The 18,403-nt window shown below is 41.6% G+C and overlaps 1 protein-coding gene across 6 annotated transcripts in view; it reads right to left on the bottom strand.

The window, feature by feature from the left end:
- Positions 1–14,959: 14,959 nt before the first annotated feature.
- The window catches only part of PLEKHA1 (pleckstrin homology domain containing A1), a 61,984-nt gene continuing 58,540 nt past the window's right edge, over positions 14,960–18,403 (bottom strand). For all 6 annotated transcript variants that reach the window (XM_081267776.1, XM_081267774.1, XM_081267775.1 and 3 more), the window contains one exon: positions 14,960–17,513. In XM_081267776.1, the coding sequence (XP_081123902.1) occupies positions 17,196–17,513 (318 nt within the window). In that variant the 3' untranslated portion in view covers positions 14,960–17,195. The remainder of the gene's footprint in view (positions 17,514–18,403) is intronic.

Raw genomic sequence — 18,403 nt, 5'->3', positions numbered from 1 at the left:
CTTTTCTTGTTTGCTCCTGATGAATCTGCTACTGAGTCTCTCCTCTGTCCTCTGTGTACTTCATTTTTCTGATTTGTGAGATGAGAACCCTCCAGCCTCACACAAACCTGTGTTACATTACCTTTGTTCTGTGTGTGTGCCCACTCTGCCACTGTGGTCCTGAGTCAGCAGCTCTTCTTGGCACCCATCTTCAAAATACAGATGCAGGGCTGGGATGTAGCTCAGTGATAGAAGCACTTGCCAAACATGCAGGAGGCCCTGGGCTCCATCCCCAGTACCCCTCTCCACAAATAATACTAATACTAATACTACTAATAATAATGATATTATTATTAATGATGCAGATTTATTCACAGTTCAGAGCACCGACCCTCTTGACCCTCTCCTTTCCTCCTATGTGAGCAAAGCCCCTTCCCCCAAATGCAAACAATCTCCTGGGAGAATCATCTGTCTATAGAGTAACCAAACACCTATGGCTGGATCTGAATGTCAGTGTCCCCTGGTGAGAAATATAAAGTCTCAGGGGCTAGGGATATAGCGCAGTTGGCTACCCTAATTCTGAAACTAGCCAATCACGTAGATTGTACCCCAGAGTCCTCCAATTTTGGTAAAGGGCAGCGCTATATTAGGTACATAAACAGGTGACCTGTCCATCTAGTGAGCTAGCGGGTGTTTGATTTGTAGCGCCACCTTGTCATTTCTAACACCCTCCAAATCCACTCGGAATCCTAATATCCTAATGTGGTAGCACTCAGGCGGGCCCTCATGACTGAGATAACCCCTTCCAGCCCCCTCCAGCTGAGAACACAACAGCTACCCTCTCTAACGCCAAGCACGAGGCCTTACCAGACACAAGTCTGATGCTGACTTCATCTTAGACTCCCCAGATCCAGAACTGTGAGCAACAGCTTTCTGTTGTTTAAGAATTACCCCATCTAAGGTATTTTGTTACAGCAGCCCAATATTACCAAAAGCCTACAACAGAACAGATGGCAGTATCCCAAATAGGTACATTTGGCTGTGTATGGGTGTAGCTAAGAACAGGGGTGGGGGGGGCTGCTTTACTGTGTGTGAATGAGAATAGTCAGTGGTCAGCAATTTGAAGTGCTGGGCCCCAACAGAGGTCCTGTTCAAATGCAGAAACCAAACCTGCAGGCTCACTGGGCACCTGAATGAGCACCAGCAAGGCCCATTCAGATGTAGAAGACCCTGAGGCTCACCCTGGAAACCCTCCAGCCAACGGTTTTGTCCCAGAGGTGGAAAACTGGAAGACTGGGGTAAACCCAAATGGAAGCTGCAGGAAAGCAACAGCCTCGATACTTTTTCAGTGTCTGTTTTCTGGATTTTGATCAATGATTTTGGTGCTGTTTGCAATGCCTGTGTCATATAGATTTTGCTCCATGCTCTACCCAGACCCATATATAAGCTCCAAAGCTAGTGAAAAACCAGCCTCTACCTCTGAGCAAAGCCTGCCCAAGGAAGGGACATGACCTTTGTCCTTGGAAAGACCCACAGAGCACTCCTAGGCACATTCCCACCCTGCTAAGTTGTTTATCTACAAATAACGGGAGAGATCTGCTGCGCCAGGCATCCCTGACTCAGTCAGGCTAGGTGGGGATCCATAGCAGCCCCCTAGCAGCCACCAATCAGCATGAGACAGGGAAATACCTGGGATGCCAGGTGACCCTCCCAGTAGTTTATGGTGGTTGATAACGTGTTGGGAAACCATGTAGTTCAGCACGTACACCCCTCTTGGCTTAAACCAATCAGTTCAACGAATACCCCTTTTGTAGTAACCAATCACGCCTACCCAACTTGTTCCTGCCAGGGAATGTGCTAATCATGTTTTAGAGTTGTTATTTGATTTTCCCTAGGTGTGTGATGAATTGCTAAGAGATGCTATGACGTATGTGGGGGTCCCTACCTTCTCCAAAGAATGTATAAAACTGCTGCAAACCCTGGGCTCGGGGACTCTTCAGCATCACCAGTGCGCGCGCGGGAGGACCGAGCTAGCTCGCAATAAACACCTCTTTGCTGTTTACATCGATCTTGGTCTCTGGTGGTCTTTTGGGGGTCCCGAATTCGAGCATAACACTAGCACACCAAAATGGGCTTTTCTGCTATCAGCCACCCCCACCCCTCCCCCACCCCACTCCACTTTTCCCCCCAACTCCCTCCCCTGCTACACATGGCAGGATTTCTCTCTCTCTTCTTGCTTAAATAAACCCTGCTCCATTAACTCTTCCCTTCCGTGGATTTTATTCTTCAAAATTTGCAAGACAGAACCCACAGGAAATTGGTGAAGCAGGGAATCTAGTCTCATCTCAAAACTCTAGTTTCAGTGTGTGTGGCCTGTGATGTCTGGCTGGCTTACAAACACTGTGGAACACCCGTACACATACACAAAGAGCTGAAAGGCTTGGGAGCGTCATCACCGAAATGTCAGCACAGGCCATTTCTTGGTGGTAAGATGACAGGTTATTTTATTTCTTGTCGGATGCTTATGTGAATGTCCCACAATAATGTGTTTCAGCTAAAAATCAGGAAAAACAGACTGTTCTTTTTCAAACCAAACAAACTCTTGGTGTTGCAAAGGAAGAAAGCAAACAAAATGGAGTACAGTAATGGTCACAGTGGCTGTGGTTCCTGAGGGTGCAGCATCCCCAGGGAAGGGAAAGTCAGCAAGAGCTGGGACGGCTGAAGACATGTCACCAGGCGTCTGAGTCAGGGGAGGCAAGGGGTGCTCCAGCCAGAGGGGACTCATTTCCTCAGACTCAGCTCAACAGATTGCTCCTGGTGCTACAGGGCGACTTGGAAGAGGAGGAACTTTCCATCCTCTACAAAAACTGTCCAAGGCCTTGGTCCCCAGGTTACTCAGGTCACCTGCAGCAAAACAAGTTTCTGAACATTTAATACCTGGAACTTTCACTTCCCAAAAAGGTGCTAGGCGTCATCCTATCAAAGACTAGTATAGACGTCAGTGTTTTTGCTTCAGGAGGCTTGGGGTTAGATCAGTGTTTAAGCACTTTCCTCAATTCCTGATAAAATTCTGTTCATGTATGAAACTTGCTGGGAACAAAGGTTCTGGTGTCCGACCACTGGTCACTCCACTAGAGCTGGGGAGACAGAGGATGGTGAAGGAAAGCAGAAGGAAGATAGAGGAGAGCTTTTTGAGTAAGGGTGCAAACAGCTTCTATGAGAGGAAGAAGCCGGGCAGTGGGACAAAAGGCAGGAAGTCTGCCTTGCTCCAAAAAGCATTGCCACCTCCACTGCCTCCCTCTCCAAGCCTCCTGTGGCTGCGCATCACTTCAAGGGGAACCTGGGCCTCCTGGGGCCAGCATCTCTGGTATTTTCTTTTCAGATGGACATGTTACATGCTGAGCTGGGGAGAGGCCCTGTGGTGGCTTTCTTTGGAATTTAGAATGTCATGGGAAAGAGATGAGCAAGGGAGAAAGATTAGGGAAGAGCTTGGGAATGCAGGAAGAGAAGGAAATAACATGTAAGAAAAACATCTTCCCAAGGGAACTGGAAAAAATGCCCGACCAAACAGCTCTCTTCCATTGAGACTGTTGGATAAGGGACACTCTTCATTCCAACCTGGTTGACTTGGTCAGAGCAGGTTCATGCAGGTAGCATTTTTTCAGTGGGGGTCCTCGCTTGAAGCACAGGACACAATGATTTGATGACCATCTTCTCAGCTCTCCTAAGGATGCTGTGTAATAGTGCCATTCTAGATGCACAGGGGAAAAGTTTACTTGTTGCATGCAAGGGACACTTTAGGGCAAGGATCTCATTCTTTAATGGTCAGAAGCACCTTGAAGGCTGCCTAAAAGACTGCTGGCTCCTTCCCAGAGATAATTCCACAGGACTGGGATGGGACCAATAATTGCATTTCCAGCAAGTTCCCAGGTAATGTTGGTATTGCTGGTCTCAGGGAGCACACCAGAGAACCACTGTACTGGGGACCAGCATTTAGTTTCTCTCACTGCAGGCTTTGAGGCAGCCATGGGGTGATTGTGAACTCCCTGAAATTTGAATACACAAGTAGGAAAGGGCATGACCATCTGCTGCTGCCTATAGTCAATCTGACCTACACATTACCTCTAGGGTGTTTGAATTTTGTTTTCCATTTTACCTAATTTGCCTTTGGGCCAATCTAATCAACCAAGAGCTGACTTGGGCTGTTTCCATTTTCTAATCTCTTTCAAGTTTTGAAGTCATTTGCTTTAAAAGGGACTGCAGTGGAGAGAAGAAAGCTATTTAGTCAGCACAGCGTTTAAGAGCAAAAGCTAAAGTGAATTCTGGCTCCAGCCTACTGAACCAAAGGCCCACAAGGAAAGAGGAGGATCCGGTGTCTGCAGGGAAAATGAGAGGGATTTCAGTGCCACAAGGAGAAAGTTGGATTTTGCTGACAATTGGAAGATGGGTAGATTAACAGGCAAGGATTAAGAGGAAAGTGGAGTTCCAGGCAGTAGAAACGGTGAGAATAACGAATAACGGCAGGAAGGTGGGAAATCCAGGAAACAGTACAGGTACAGCTGCAGTGGAGTTGAGGACACAGGTAGATGCACTCTGTGATGAGGAGGTGAACACGGAAGGGCCATAAGTACAAGCAAAGTTTACAGTGTTCTCCTGGGATCATATGAATTTTCTTTTCTTCTTTTTTTGTAGTGCTAGGGATTAAACCTAGGGTCTTGTGTATGCTGGACATGTGCCGTATCCCTGGTCCTTTTATTTTTTATTTTTAAAAATATTTATTTTTGTAGTAGGACACAATAACTTTATTTATTTATTTTCATGCGGTGCTGAGGATCGAACCCAGGGCCTCACTAGTGCTAGGCAAGCGCTCTACCACTGAGCCACAACCCCAGCCCTCCCTGGCCCTTTTAAAATTTCATCTTGAGACATGCTGAAGCTGGCCTTAACTTGCAATCCTTCTGACGCCAACCTCTAGTCATTAACAGTTGTGTTCCCAACCCCCCAAACCCGATTGATGTGTCTCTCTTTAAATAAGAACAGTAGGGTTGGAATAGGGCTCAGTGGGCGAGTACTTGCCAGGCCTGTCTGAGGTACTAAGAACAACAACAAAAAGAAGATCTGTATATTTTGCTCAGCTTCATGCATACACAGTAAAAATTTAGATAAAAGGTCTACTTTTCTTGGAGTATAATTTATCAAACTGACCCTAGAAGAGATGACCTCAAAGAAAGGTCTGGGGAGTTCCTGGAGAGAAGGGGGACCTTGACTCAGGACCAGGGGTATTCTTGGCATGCGGGACAGAAACTTTCAGCGTGTGCCAATCAGAGGCAGACAGAAGTTTATTTAGTAAAGTAGTATTCAAGGGCTGGGGATGTGGCTCAAGCGGTAGCGCGCTCGCCTGGCATGCGTGCGGCCCGGGTTCGATCCTCAGCACCACATACCAACAAAGATGTTGTGTCCGCCGAGAACTAAAAAATAAATATTAAAAAAAAAAAAAAAAAAGTAGTATTCAAGGTGATACCGCAGGTTACTGGTGACGAGTTCTGCTTCCCCACATGTTGAAGTTTGAACATTAGAGGAGCACGCCAAGGCAAGCACATAAAACAGGTTTATTTAAAAAGGGGTAACAGACTTCTCCCAGGAGCAAGAAGGGGGCATAGCATGTATCCTGGTATCCCAAGAAGCGAGGTGTTCTCTTTTTAGATGTCTTAGGCTTTCTTTGTTCTCCTGCCTTTTCCCCCTTATCTTTCTCCTTCCTGCTCACATGACTAGGCATTTGATGGGCCTAGGAAATAAATGCTTGGTGGGATGGCCAAAAAGTGGGAAACAGGTGGGCTGAACGGGGAAGGACACAGGGGCCATTCCTGGGATAGGTTACCTTAGCAACAGGCTGGAGCAGGGGGCGGTTCTTGATGAGGGTGGAGGAAGGGCTCTGAAGGAATTAACATTTCAATCCCCCAGGGGACAGTCTCCAACTTGGCAGATTTTCTCTAAACTGGCCTCTTAGATCTGACCTGACTCGATTTACCTATCTATACTGACTGCCTGCCTAATTCCGGCTTCAGAGGGAGAATGGGGGTAAAGCAAGAAATACACATTTAAGGCATTTAAGGGAGAATGGGAGAGATGTGCATTTGGGGCCTTCCCAACTCTTGGGTTAAAGGAAACTTGGTGAGGGAGGGTATGGAAGTGTAGATAGGGAAGGTAACAGTCAAGACAGTTTCTGGTGGTCTGGTCAATCTCTGGATCCTCAGGCTGACATGGTATTATCATGACCTGATTATTGATCAGATAATGAAAGTCCCCTACACTATAGGTTCCTCAGAAGGGATACCATCTCTTCCTTTGTAGGATCTATTTACTGGGGGTTAATTAGACTTACATATTTTCCAGGAATCTGAGAGTGACAGGCCTGGAAGGTAGTAAGGCGTAGGGAGTGACAGGCCTGGGAAAATGTGTAACTTCTGAATGAAAATATTTTTTTCCTAGTCCTTACTTTATGTCTCCTTTCTACTCATTTCTTATCCTACCTATTTCTTATTCCTTCTATCCTACCATGGAACAGAAGATCTCAGCACATCTGCTTTCACAGAGAAAACGAGGAAGTTGTCAGAGACATCTGAGCTCCAGGTCCAGAAAGTTTTATAAGAAAATTCTACCAACTTTTTTTTTTTTTTAATATTTTTAGCTGTAGATGGGGACAATACCTTTATTTTTTACTTATTTATATGTGGTGCTGAGAATTGAACCCATTGCCTCACACATGCTAGGCAAGCGCTCTACCACTGAGCTACAACCCCGGCCCCAAATTCCACCAACTTTAAAGAATGGTTATTTCCAGTTTGTTTAAAGCTGTTGTGGAACAGCTTAAAAGAACACCCCCCAGGACTGAAGTTGTGGCTCAGTGATAGAGCACTCGCCTCACAAGTGTGAGGCACTGGGTTTGATTCTAGCACTACATAAAAACAAAGGCATTGAGTCCATACACAACTAAAAAAAAAAAAAAAAAAATTAAAAAAAAGAACACCCCCCAGGACTGAAGTTGTGGCTCAGTGATAGAGCACTTGCCTCACAAGTGTGAGGCACTGGGTTTGATTCTAGCACTACATAAAAACAAAGGCATTAAGTCCATACACAACTAAAAAAAAAAAAAAAATTAAAAAAAAGAACACCTCCCAAGTGTTTCCCATGAGGCTAGTGTAACACCACAAAACTTACCAAAAGCCAGGCAGAGTGGTGCAGGCTGTAATCCCAGCAGCCTGTAATTCCAGTAGCCTGGGAGGCTGAGGCAGGAGGACTGAGTTCAAAGTCAACTTCAGGGGCTGGGATTGTGGCTCAGCGATAGAGTGCTTGCCTAGCATGCGCGGGGCCCTGGGTTCGATCCTTAGCACCACATAAAAGTAAATGAATGGAATAAAGGTATTGTGTCCAACTACAACTAAAAAAAAAAAAAAAAAAAACAACAACAACAAAGTCAACTTCAGCAATTTAGTGAGACCCTGTCTCAAAGTCAAATATAAAAAAGGGCTAGGGATGTAGCTCAGTGGAAGCACAGGTGGGTTCAATTCCTAGTACCAAAACCAAAAAAGAAAAACCTACAAAGACAGGCTGGTGGCCCACGCCTATAATCCCAGCGGCGGGGGAGGCTGAGGAAGGAGTCCAAAACCAAGCTCAGTAAAAGGGAGGCACTGAGCAAATCGGTAAGACCTTGTCCTTAAATAAAATACATAATAGGGCTGGGATGTGGCTCAGTCACTGAGTGCCCTTGAGTTCAACTCCTGGTGCCCCCCCCAAAAAACAAACCCGCAAACCAAAAAAAAAAAAAAAAAATCTACAAAGATTAGATTTATACAAAATAAAAATAGACATATACCACATATTCATGCAAAAATCACCAATAAATAGCAAAAAGAATCAAGGAGTATATTTAAAAAATAATAAGTATCAGGGAGGTGACACACCTCTGTGACTCCACAGCTACTTAGGAGGCAGATGGAGGAGGATCACAAGCTCAAGGCCAGCCTGAGCAACTTAATAAGACTGTCTCAGAATAAAATAAAAAGGGCTGGGGGTGTAGCTCAGTGGTAGAGAGCTTGCCTAGTATTCTGAGGGCCTAGGTTCAATTGCCAGTACCCCTCACACACACCAAAACAAAACCAAACCTGACCAAATGGGATTTAGTCAAAAATTAATGATAAATATTGGAAAATGGATCAATATTTTTCACCAAATTCAACCAAAGAAGGAAAGAAAATTACTTCCATAGATACTGAAGATAGGATGTTATGGTCTTTTGTGAACTGAGGCAGCACAGAGCCCCCCTTCATGTGGATTCTTGAAATCAGGCCAGAAAATTTCAGATGTGTCGCAGAGTGAACTAGAAGGGATGGGAAATGGGGAAAGGGACACTGAGCAACTAGGATCACAGGCCTTCACCACCACACCTGACTCTTTTACCTTGTTAGCTCAGTTTCTAGTTTTCAAACCAAAACACTTTCCATTACCCTACTACCTCACTTCCTGTCACTCCTCAGACCTGACCCACTAAGATTCTCCACCTTAAAAACATAAACAGACAAAGGAGAGTGGGAAGGCAGGACAGCCTAAGTGACAACATGACCTAAGACCATGAGTGTGAAGTATGCATGGTTACCAAGAGTGGACATCACCAGGACCAACGGCCACCTATTTGCAAAACGCAGTAAGTTTCCATGGGAAATATGTTATAATCATATCACAAAGGTACCAAAAACAGGCAGGGAAAAAAAAAAAGGCTTGATGTGGGCAAGTTTCCAAATCATGGCAAGTTCCCCACATTCCCTGCCTCACCCTCACCCTTCCTCCTTCAGAAGCCTAGCATGAGAGGGTTAAGTACAGCAGTTTGGGAGGAAGAGGCAAAAATCTTCAAGAAAATGATTTCAATTTTATGCACCAGTTTGAACCCAATATTTACAAATTGTCACGTCACGTGGCTGTTATAAAGAAATACTTTTTCTCTCTGGGACTTCCTAAAGGCCCTTTCTCCAACGTCTCTTCTCTTACCCACACTATCCTTTGCCTATCATCAGTCTATGGGTGTGTAGTTTTCCACGCCACTGTAGTTTTCCATGCTAGATTTTATCACCTATAAAATTATACTTTGTTTCTTCAGGCAAATTCCTGTGGACAGCTTCATCACCTTAGGCCTCCTGAACGCTGTGTGTCATACACTGAAGACATGGATTTGAACTAGACTTCAATGGGTCAAAAGCTTTCTCACACAGAAAAACACCTCACCCTTGCCCACACCAAAGTGATTATCTTCATGATCCATCTCTATATCTACTTCCCGTGCAAGAATTTGGCATTTCAATCCCCCGCCCTATTTTGTATTTAGAGACAGATCTAAGTTGCTTAGAACCTCACTTTTGCTGAGGCTGGCTTGAACTATTAATCCTCCTGCCTCAGCCTCCCAAACTGTTGGGATTATAGCACCACTGTGCCTGGTGATCTTTATTAATTCATATGTCAGATGTCAGAGCATGAAATCTTTCAGGAAGGTTATGATCAGGAAACTTATCTATTATTCTTAAAAGTTCCCTTGAGCTGGGCATGGTGGTGAAGCCAGATTTAAAGTTAGGTAGTCAGTGTAGTTAGGTAAATCGGGTCTAATACCGAGTGAAATCTAAAATGGAGGCCAAGCTGAGAATGACTCAGGAAAAACACAGGACAATGGAATGTTAATGGAGCCCAGGAAACAGCCCCCAACAGATTTGAAGATAGCCCTTCACAAAGAAGTGTTAATAAACAGCCCCCAGCAAACTTAAAGATACCCCATCCCAAAGAAGTGATAAAGAAGTCCTTCCTGCCTGGCCCACTGGTGTCCCAACCCCTCCCACCTACATTCCATCACCAAAACTATAAGAAGGGGAAACAACCGCACTTCCGCGGATTCCACCTCTTGGGTCCCCTTCTTCCTCCGGGAGAAGTCTTTTCTGCTGTCCTCTAATAAACTTCTACTTTCTACTCTGACCTTGCCTCAGCGTGCTTCTTTGGTGTTATTCTTCAACATCGGGGAAGCAAGGACTCGTCACCGGTCAACAGCGGTATCAGTGGTACACACCTGAAATCCTAGTAACTCAGAGGCTTGATGCAGGAAACATGGCAATTTTGAGGCCAGCTTCAGCAAATAAGTGCGACCCTCAACAATTTGGTGAGACCTTATCTCAAAATCCAAAATAAAAAAGTCCAGGCAATGTAGCTAAGTGATAAAAGCATCCTGGATTCAATTCCCAGTGTATTAAAAAAAAAAAAGTTAAAGGAATGTATAAAGGCAACTGTCATTTGAAATGCGGTTGTGGCTGGGTGTGGTGGCACAAGTCTATAATCCCAGCAGCTCAGGAGGCTGAGGCAGGAGGATTGCAAATTCAAAGCTAACCTCAGCAATTTAGTGAAACTTTACTCAAAATAAAAAATAAAAGGGATTAGGGGTATGGCTCAGTGGTTAAGCACCCCTGGATTCCACCTTGAGGGGGAGGGAGGAAGGGAGGAAGAGAGAAAGAAAGGAAGGAAGGAGAAAAAAGAGAGGGAAGGAGGGAGGGAGGAAGATGGATGATTGATTATGGTCTTGGAAAATGTTGAAAATAAGACGGAATGAAATTTCAACTCATTATTAGTAACCAGAAATAATATAAACAAAGCAATTTTCAAGACTCCTACTGTGACAAGAATATCATAGGGGTCAGAAGCCTAAACTTTGGTACTTAAAGATTGCATTTTAATCCTAGTGTGACTCTGGACAAATAACTAAGTCTGTTTCCAAACCATAAAATAGAGGGATGTGACTATAAAAGGGTCAGAATGAGGGAATTGTTCTGTATCTTGACTGCATCAGTCTCAATATCCTGGTTATAATACTGTATTATTTCAGTTGTGAAAATCTGAGTAAAGTTTCTAATATTTCTTATAACTACATGTAAAGCTACAAGTATTTTATACAAAAAGTTTAATCCAAAAATCATTTGTAGCCGGGTATGGTGGCACATGCCTGTAGCCTGTAATCCCAGCAGCTGGGGAGGCTGAGGCAGGAGGATCACGAGTTCAAAGCCAGCCTCAGCAAAAGGCGAGGCGCTAAGTAACTGAGTGAGATCTTGTCTCCAAATAAAAATACAAAATAGGATTGGGGATGTGGCTCATTGGTCAAGTTCAATCCCTGGTACCAAAAAAAAATTCATTTGTAGCTGGACATGGTGGTACCTACCTACATGTAACTTCAGTGACTCAGAAGGTTCAGACAAGAGGATCACAAGTTTGAGGCCAGCCTCAGCAATTTAGCAAGACCCTGTTTGAAAACAAAAAATAAAAAGGACTGGGGATGTAGTTTAGAAGTGACCCTTGGTTCAATTCCCAATACCCCCTTCTCCCCAAAAAGTCATTTGTAAATGGTGGCTTAAATTTGATATTAACTTCAAAACTATCTTAAGCAACCACCTATCTTCTCTAATTTTCTGTTTTGGGTAAAGAAAGTGAAACAGGTACCAAATTACTTTTAATTTTAGCAATGGGATAACCAGAAGGTGGAGCTATTATCCATGAATATACAATAGTAAAACACTATTCACATTTTATTTATTTAGGTACCAGGGGTTGAACCAAGTGGCCCTGAACCATTAAGCCACATCCCCAGACACACGCACCCCACCCCCCAACTTTTTTTTTCTTTCTTAAGACAGGCTCTAAGTTGCTGAGGCTGGTATCAAACTCTGAATCCTCCTCAGTCTCCCGAGTTGCTTGGATTACCACAAGGGGCTAAATCTTTGCATTTTTGATATAAATATTTCCTATCTCAACAACTGTTAGCAGGTTTATGTAGTTTCTTTTTAAATTATTTTTTAGTTGTAGTTGGACACAGTATTTTTATTTATTTATTTTATGTGGTGCTGAGGATCGAACCCAGGGCCTTGCAGGTGCTGGGCAAGCACTCTACCGCTGAGCCACAACCCCAGCTCTTCTTTATTTTTTCTAAGAGACAGGGTCTTGCTACCTTGTCCAGGCTGCTCTTGATCTCCTGGGCTCATGTGATCCTCCTGCCCCAGCCTCCTGAGTAGCTAAGGTATGTACCACGGTGCCCAAGTGCCCAGCTGGTTGTAAATTCTTGAGCTGCAACCAAAAGTAAAAGGAAAGCTGTCAAAGCAAAAAGGTTTAGCATTTTCCTTCTTATTTTGGGGTTTCTTTAAAAACATTTAAAATAGTTTTTGAGGGAAGAAAATTAAGTTGCATGGGTTAATAAAATTACCAAGGCAGATTCAATTCTCTCGTTTTCTATAATGTAAAGGTGAGGTTTCAAAATACTTTACACTTGCCCAAGTGTGGCAGACCTGGAGCTGAATCCAGGCCCCAAGATTCCTAGTATAAGACAGCTGTTATATGTAGACCAACAAGAGAAATTCAGGTAAAAAGACACACTGAAGGCAAAAATGCAGTATTTTTGTTTTAACTGTGTATTGTTAGTGCTTGTTTGTTTGGGTACTGGAGACTGATCAAACTCAGGGGTGCTCTAATACTAAGTAAACCCACAGCCCTGCAAAATTGTTGAGGCTGATCTTGAATTTGAGATTTTCCTGTCTCCCAAGTCACTGGGATTACAGGCATGCACCACTTTGCTGGGCTGTTGGTTTAATTTTAATAGTCACATTAGTTTTAAGTAGATCTTTTTTAAAAATGGACAAACTATGTCTATGAATAAGCAAAATTATGTATTCAGCCAGGCACAGTGGCACACACCTGTTAATCCCAGTGGCTCAGGAAGCTGAGGCAGGAGGATTGCAAGTTCAAAGCCAGCCTTAGCAATTTAGTGAGACCTTGTCTCAAAAAAAAAAAAAAAAAAAAGGAAAAACAGACTGGGGATGTGGCTCAGTGGTTAAGCACCTTGGGTTCAATCCCTGGTACCAAAAAGAAAAACAATAATAAAAAACTATCTGCAAGAGAGCTACTTATTACAGGAACATAAGAAGCATCAAGAAACCACAAACAAAAGGGTAAACAAAAAGCATCTGCGATCCAGAGGGGAAAACAGCACCAGATGCTGGCAGGCCAGTAGCTTTCAATGAGGTGGCTTCCAAGATAAATGTGCTAGAAATTATTTTCAGGTTACAACTGTCTCTCATGGCTGGACGTGAACAAGGGAACATGGGCTAAGCATGCAATGATACCTTTTAAAAAATATATATTTTTAGTTGTAGATCAACACAATACCTTTATTTTATTTATTTTTATGTGATGCTGAGGATCAAATCCAGTGCCTCAAATGCACAAGGTAAGCGCTTTACCACTGAGCTACAACCCCAGCCTGCAATGGCACTTTGAATTAAAAAAAAAAATCTTAATCTTTTAGAAAAATAAGTGTACAGATAGTTAATAAAAAAATCAAACTCAGATAAAGTCTTGGAAACAAAGCTTTCCCCAAATAGTATCAGTATTAAATATTCCCCTTTCTGAAAGCACTGAAAATGCTATGTATAGAGATGTCAAGCGGGTTTCTTCCAAATGAAATATAGAAATGTCCACGGATTTCTAAAAAATGAAACACTGATCAAACCTCAAGTTCCTTGCATTCTAGGGCCAACATGGTCCCAACATGGGAAGGGCGAGTGGGAATGCACACTAAACTACTCAGCAGCTGCTCAGTGGGTTTTTCACCAATCATTTTAATAAATGAAGAGATCTGAGGGTCTATGAAGAATAAAGCATTTCAGAAAACAAGTGGCCTTAGGAAAATGAGAGTGAGACCAAAGAGCAGAACACTAAATGAATCTGTCTGGAGAGGAGAGAGGAATTCCTGGAGGGCACCAGGAGCCAACCCACATGACTCTAGCCAAGGTATAGATCCTAACAGTTCTTTGTCCATGGGCAAATCCTCTCCTTCCTGGTGGCACAGGTTTGGACTGGTTGATCTTTAAGATATTACTCAGCTTTTGTAAAAAGAGCACACATCAAAATGTTTAATGCCTGCCCTGAGCAATGACAGGATGAGGGTGGTACAGAGGAGTCTAAGAGGACATGAACAGGTGAGAGGAGATACTGGCTCAAAGTCATTTTGGCAGCATCTCAGAGGACAGGATTATGAAGATACAGGAGAAAAGCAGCAGAATTTAACAATGAACTAGACATAAAGAATAAAATAAAACATCTAAGATTATTGAAGGTTTCTTTATACAGAGAACATTCCAGAATTGCAAGTGAAGAATTTGTATTTTAAAGTACATAGTACTTTAAACTGTACAGTTCAATACATTCTCTTCATGCCTTGTCCTCACTTATTGAAGGAGGACTTGAGCTTTACCTGTACATCACAAACCACACAGGGAGGGCTCTGGGTGCAGTGTTCACCACAGCTGTCAAGAAACATGTATTATCAAAAGGGAAAGCTTGGCCTGGCACAGTGGCACACGCAACTCAGGAGGATGAGAGTTAAAGCCAGCCTCAGCAACTTAGCAAGGCCCTAAGCAACTCAGTGAGACCCTGTCTCTAAATAAAATACAAAAAAGGGCTGGGGATGTGGTTCAGTGGTTGAGTGTCCAAGTTCAATCCCCAGTGCCCAAAACAAACAAAAACCAGGGAAAAGTTTCGAGAAGCAGCAGCCCATGGAGTTTTTTATGAGGGTACCTCAATGTCCCACCTGGGAATCAAAAGGCCTCTGCATCAAGCCTAGGCTCACACCATCTAACCAATGAGCAAGCATGATAAGCAACCCTGATTGTCTGATTCTATACTTGCAAACTCCCTCACCCCCCAAACCCTGACATCTTTCTTTGTGTAACTTCACATGAAGCTATGCCTTAAAAATTCACAGATCTGAAGTTTCTTAATTTTTCAAAGATTAGCAAATAATTACTATTCTTAAATATGTAAATTTAAGTCAATTACCAAAAACATTTTGTACTTGCCCTGTTTACTTGTTCATAGGAGAGCTGAAGCAAATGGAATGAGAAATAAATTAGAATGAATTCTGAGTAGTTTATTCTCAAGTCATTACAGTGTTCAACCAGTTCAACATATAAAGATAAAAGACGTAACAGTAAACATTGGGAGGCACACATTCCCATTCTGAAAGAAGACAGGTTACACACAGGAAAAAAAAAATGCAGCAAATATTAGGGTATTCAAAGTAATTTTTTGACACTTCAGATGTGACATATTTACAAGAAAAGTGTAAGTTTTAAAATAATTAAATAATTTCCATAGACTTATAAAAGAATTGAGATAAATACTAGGAGACCCTGACAATCACAAGAACATTTTCCTATGCTATTGAACAAGGGTAGTTCTATAAAAAGTCCCAAAATAGAGCTAATATTTGCCACCATTAAATATATCAAATTACCAATACCAAAATATGCTAAAAGGAACATGCAATGTGGAAGCTGTACCAAAGAAAACAGCATCAGGCTCTTGAATATTGCAAAGTTCTATACAAGTCTTCTTAGGTGCATCCATGAAACAAAACCTTCTTTCAAAAGAGCCATTAAAATGGGTAGGTCAGCAGAAAAAGTGTAATTATTTAAAACCTTTTTATTCTATCCTTTTCAAATGTAGGTGCAAAAGAGAAAAATCTAAATATAACTTTAAAAAACATTAGCTTATGAATAAAAAAAGGTGAGTGGTGCATTCTAATGCATTTGGATTTTTAAAAAATATTTTTTCAAATTGCAGATGAACACAATACCTTTATTTATTTATTTATTTTTATGTGGCACCAAGGATCAAACCCAGTGCCTCCCATGTGCTAGGCAAGCACTCTACCACTGAGCCACAACCTCAGCCCCTGCATTTGGATTTTTTAACTCATACTCTATTAATTCCAGTATAATGTATCTTAAGCTCTGGACCTTACCACACTAGTAGAAAATTTTCCTTCCTCTCAGACAAGAAGTCATCTTAGAAAATAAAAAGGAGAAATGGTGATATGTATGAATTCAAAACAAAACAGTACTGGAAAATGGTAAAATATAAAAATAGCAGCATGTGTAATTCAAGATGTGTTCTTAAAGCAAATGTTTAAGACTGAACTGCAAAATGGCGCTTTCTCAAACTAGTCTATTGCAACAACAGAATTCTTTAGAGAGGTGTTGATATTTTTGACATCCCCATGATTAACTGTATACTTAAAATTGTTTTTTAAAACATGTATATTGCACAGGTAAGTATAATACCAGCATTCTGGTATCTCTAACATAAAATGCTATATTATTTAACATATTAAGCTATGCTACTAAAAGTTTTATCTCAATGTTTAAAGCCAATCATGTAGGAATTTTGAGCATATTAATCTCAAAATATTCTTAAACAAGATGGAAAAACACAGGCACTTGAATACAGGTTATTAGTAACAAAAAAGTAGAGGCCACGATTTCATGACTAAGGGCAGTTACGTTGTCACATATAAAGTTGAGGTCTTTCACCAATCCAAATATGGAGATGAGAAATATTTACAAAATTTTGTTAAGAAAATCAGGTATCTCCAATATTTCCAACCTAATGATCGTCACTGAACAAAAGCACTGACAGCTGCAAGTCCTAAGCTTTTTCAAACAAATATTTAAAATATAGTTTGAATTCTAATTTCCCCCCCTTTCTCCAGCCTAATACAACCCCCATCCCTACCAAGGGTCTAAATCATATCTTCCGTGCAAAATTTAACACTCAAGATCCAGGGCATCAAAAATGGTTATGATTTCAAAATAGTCTACATTGCAGTATAAATTTTGCAGCACCACAGACATCATGAGCTTAGGAATCTTAGTCTGGCAATATTTCATTCAATAATATTAATCAATAATGATGGTTAAATATCAACATTTAATAGGAATCATAGTAGCATTTTTTAAATGACCAAAATCATTAATAAGCATTTTCAATGTTTATAAGTTGTTAAACATTTAAACTGTCAAAGTCACTAGGAAAAAAAATACCACACACACATTTTTACCACCCAAAGGAGAATACACAAAGCTTCAGATAGTTGATATGAAGACAATCAGGTTTTTTCCTTCTTTCTGAAAAAAATGACATTTCATTTGGCTACTCCCTAGATTCTTGGTTTACCAGCTTTCAAAGAATACATCTAAGAGGCAGTATAATATACGCATTAAAACCCACTTCCCCCTTTATCATCTTTGGCTAGAAGCCTCATGAAGGACACTGAGGATGGATGGTGGTAGGCCCTGCATGCTTCCATCTTACACATCGCTGACTGGAAGGCTTGCATCATCCAAGTCCACGGGGTCACCATCTTTTTCCTGAGGGCCATTTTTACTTTGAGGTTTTAGCAGAGCTTGTTCAGTCACTTTGGAAGCTGGTTCTCTTGTAGAGACAGTCTGGACCTTGAAGTTCCCTGGCCTGACCTTGGCAAGAGATTCGTAAAATCCTCGCTTCTCCATGGTAAAGCTTGAGACCAGAGAGTTGCTGCGAGAGGCTGTGGAATGTGAGGTGGCTGCTGCTGCGGCACCGGCAGGACGGACAGTGTGTTTGGACTCTGAAGGACTGTGGGAATGCTCCTAGAAAGAGGAGTAATGGTCAGACACCGTCAATCATTGACAATAAGGTTAGTAATTCAGCGTAAGACTTGATTCTCTGAAAAACACACATACACGCACACGCAGCAGAAGCATAAGCCATGCAGGATAAATGCGCAAGTTCTTTCCCAAAGCAAATGCATTTTTAAAGGTGAGTTTAAAGCAATGACAGCCAACAACCATTTCCACTAAGAATCTAGTTCTGTCACCAAAGCTGAATTTGGTAGCTAATGACACTTTGAAGACTTAGCCAGCCTAAACCAGGATAGTGTTCCAACTGCAACTGAACTGTATTTAGAGGAAGCCTACCAGCTTTACCTTTTATTTAAGAGTATATTCTCAATTGACAATGGGAATTATCCCGTGTATTTTAAAAGATAAAAATACAAAGTCGTAAATTTCTCTGATAATCAGGAATCAAGATTTTTCAAATATTCTATCTTAACAATCTGATAAAATTTAGTTTGTTTCCCTAAATTTCATTGCAACCAATAAGAACACGGTCTTTTCATCTAATTTCATGTATTTAGTTTTGAATGTTATATATTCATATGGTTTAAGATTTTAAAGGTAAGAAAGAGCATATAGTCATTTTTAAACTGGTGAAGTAATATTAATTGTGAATTTTAAAATGCTTCTAACTAGATCAAATCAGAATATACCTTTAAACTTGACCATTCTAAGTGCATTGTGCCATATACTTCTTAGTATATTCTGTTCATTTATGATATCAGTGGCTTTGAAAACAAAGTACTACAAATTATGAAAATACAACAGAGTTCTATTATATGGCTGAATTTCATTAGATTTAAAATGCCATGAAAATTAGTTTATTCAATGTATATGCATGCAAGGCTTGTATATATTATTGG

This window comes from Spermophilus citellus (assembly GCF_964194105.1).
Source record: "Spermophilus citellus genome assembly, chromosome: 15".
Taxonomy (NCBI): Eukaryota; Metazoa; Chordata; class Mammalia; order Rodentia; family Sciuridae; genus Spermophilus; species Spermophilus citellus.
The sequence above is the reverse complement of the archived record's forward strand: the minus strand, read 5'-3'. Positions and strand labels throughout refer to the sequence as shown.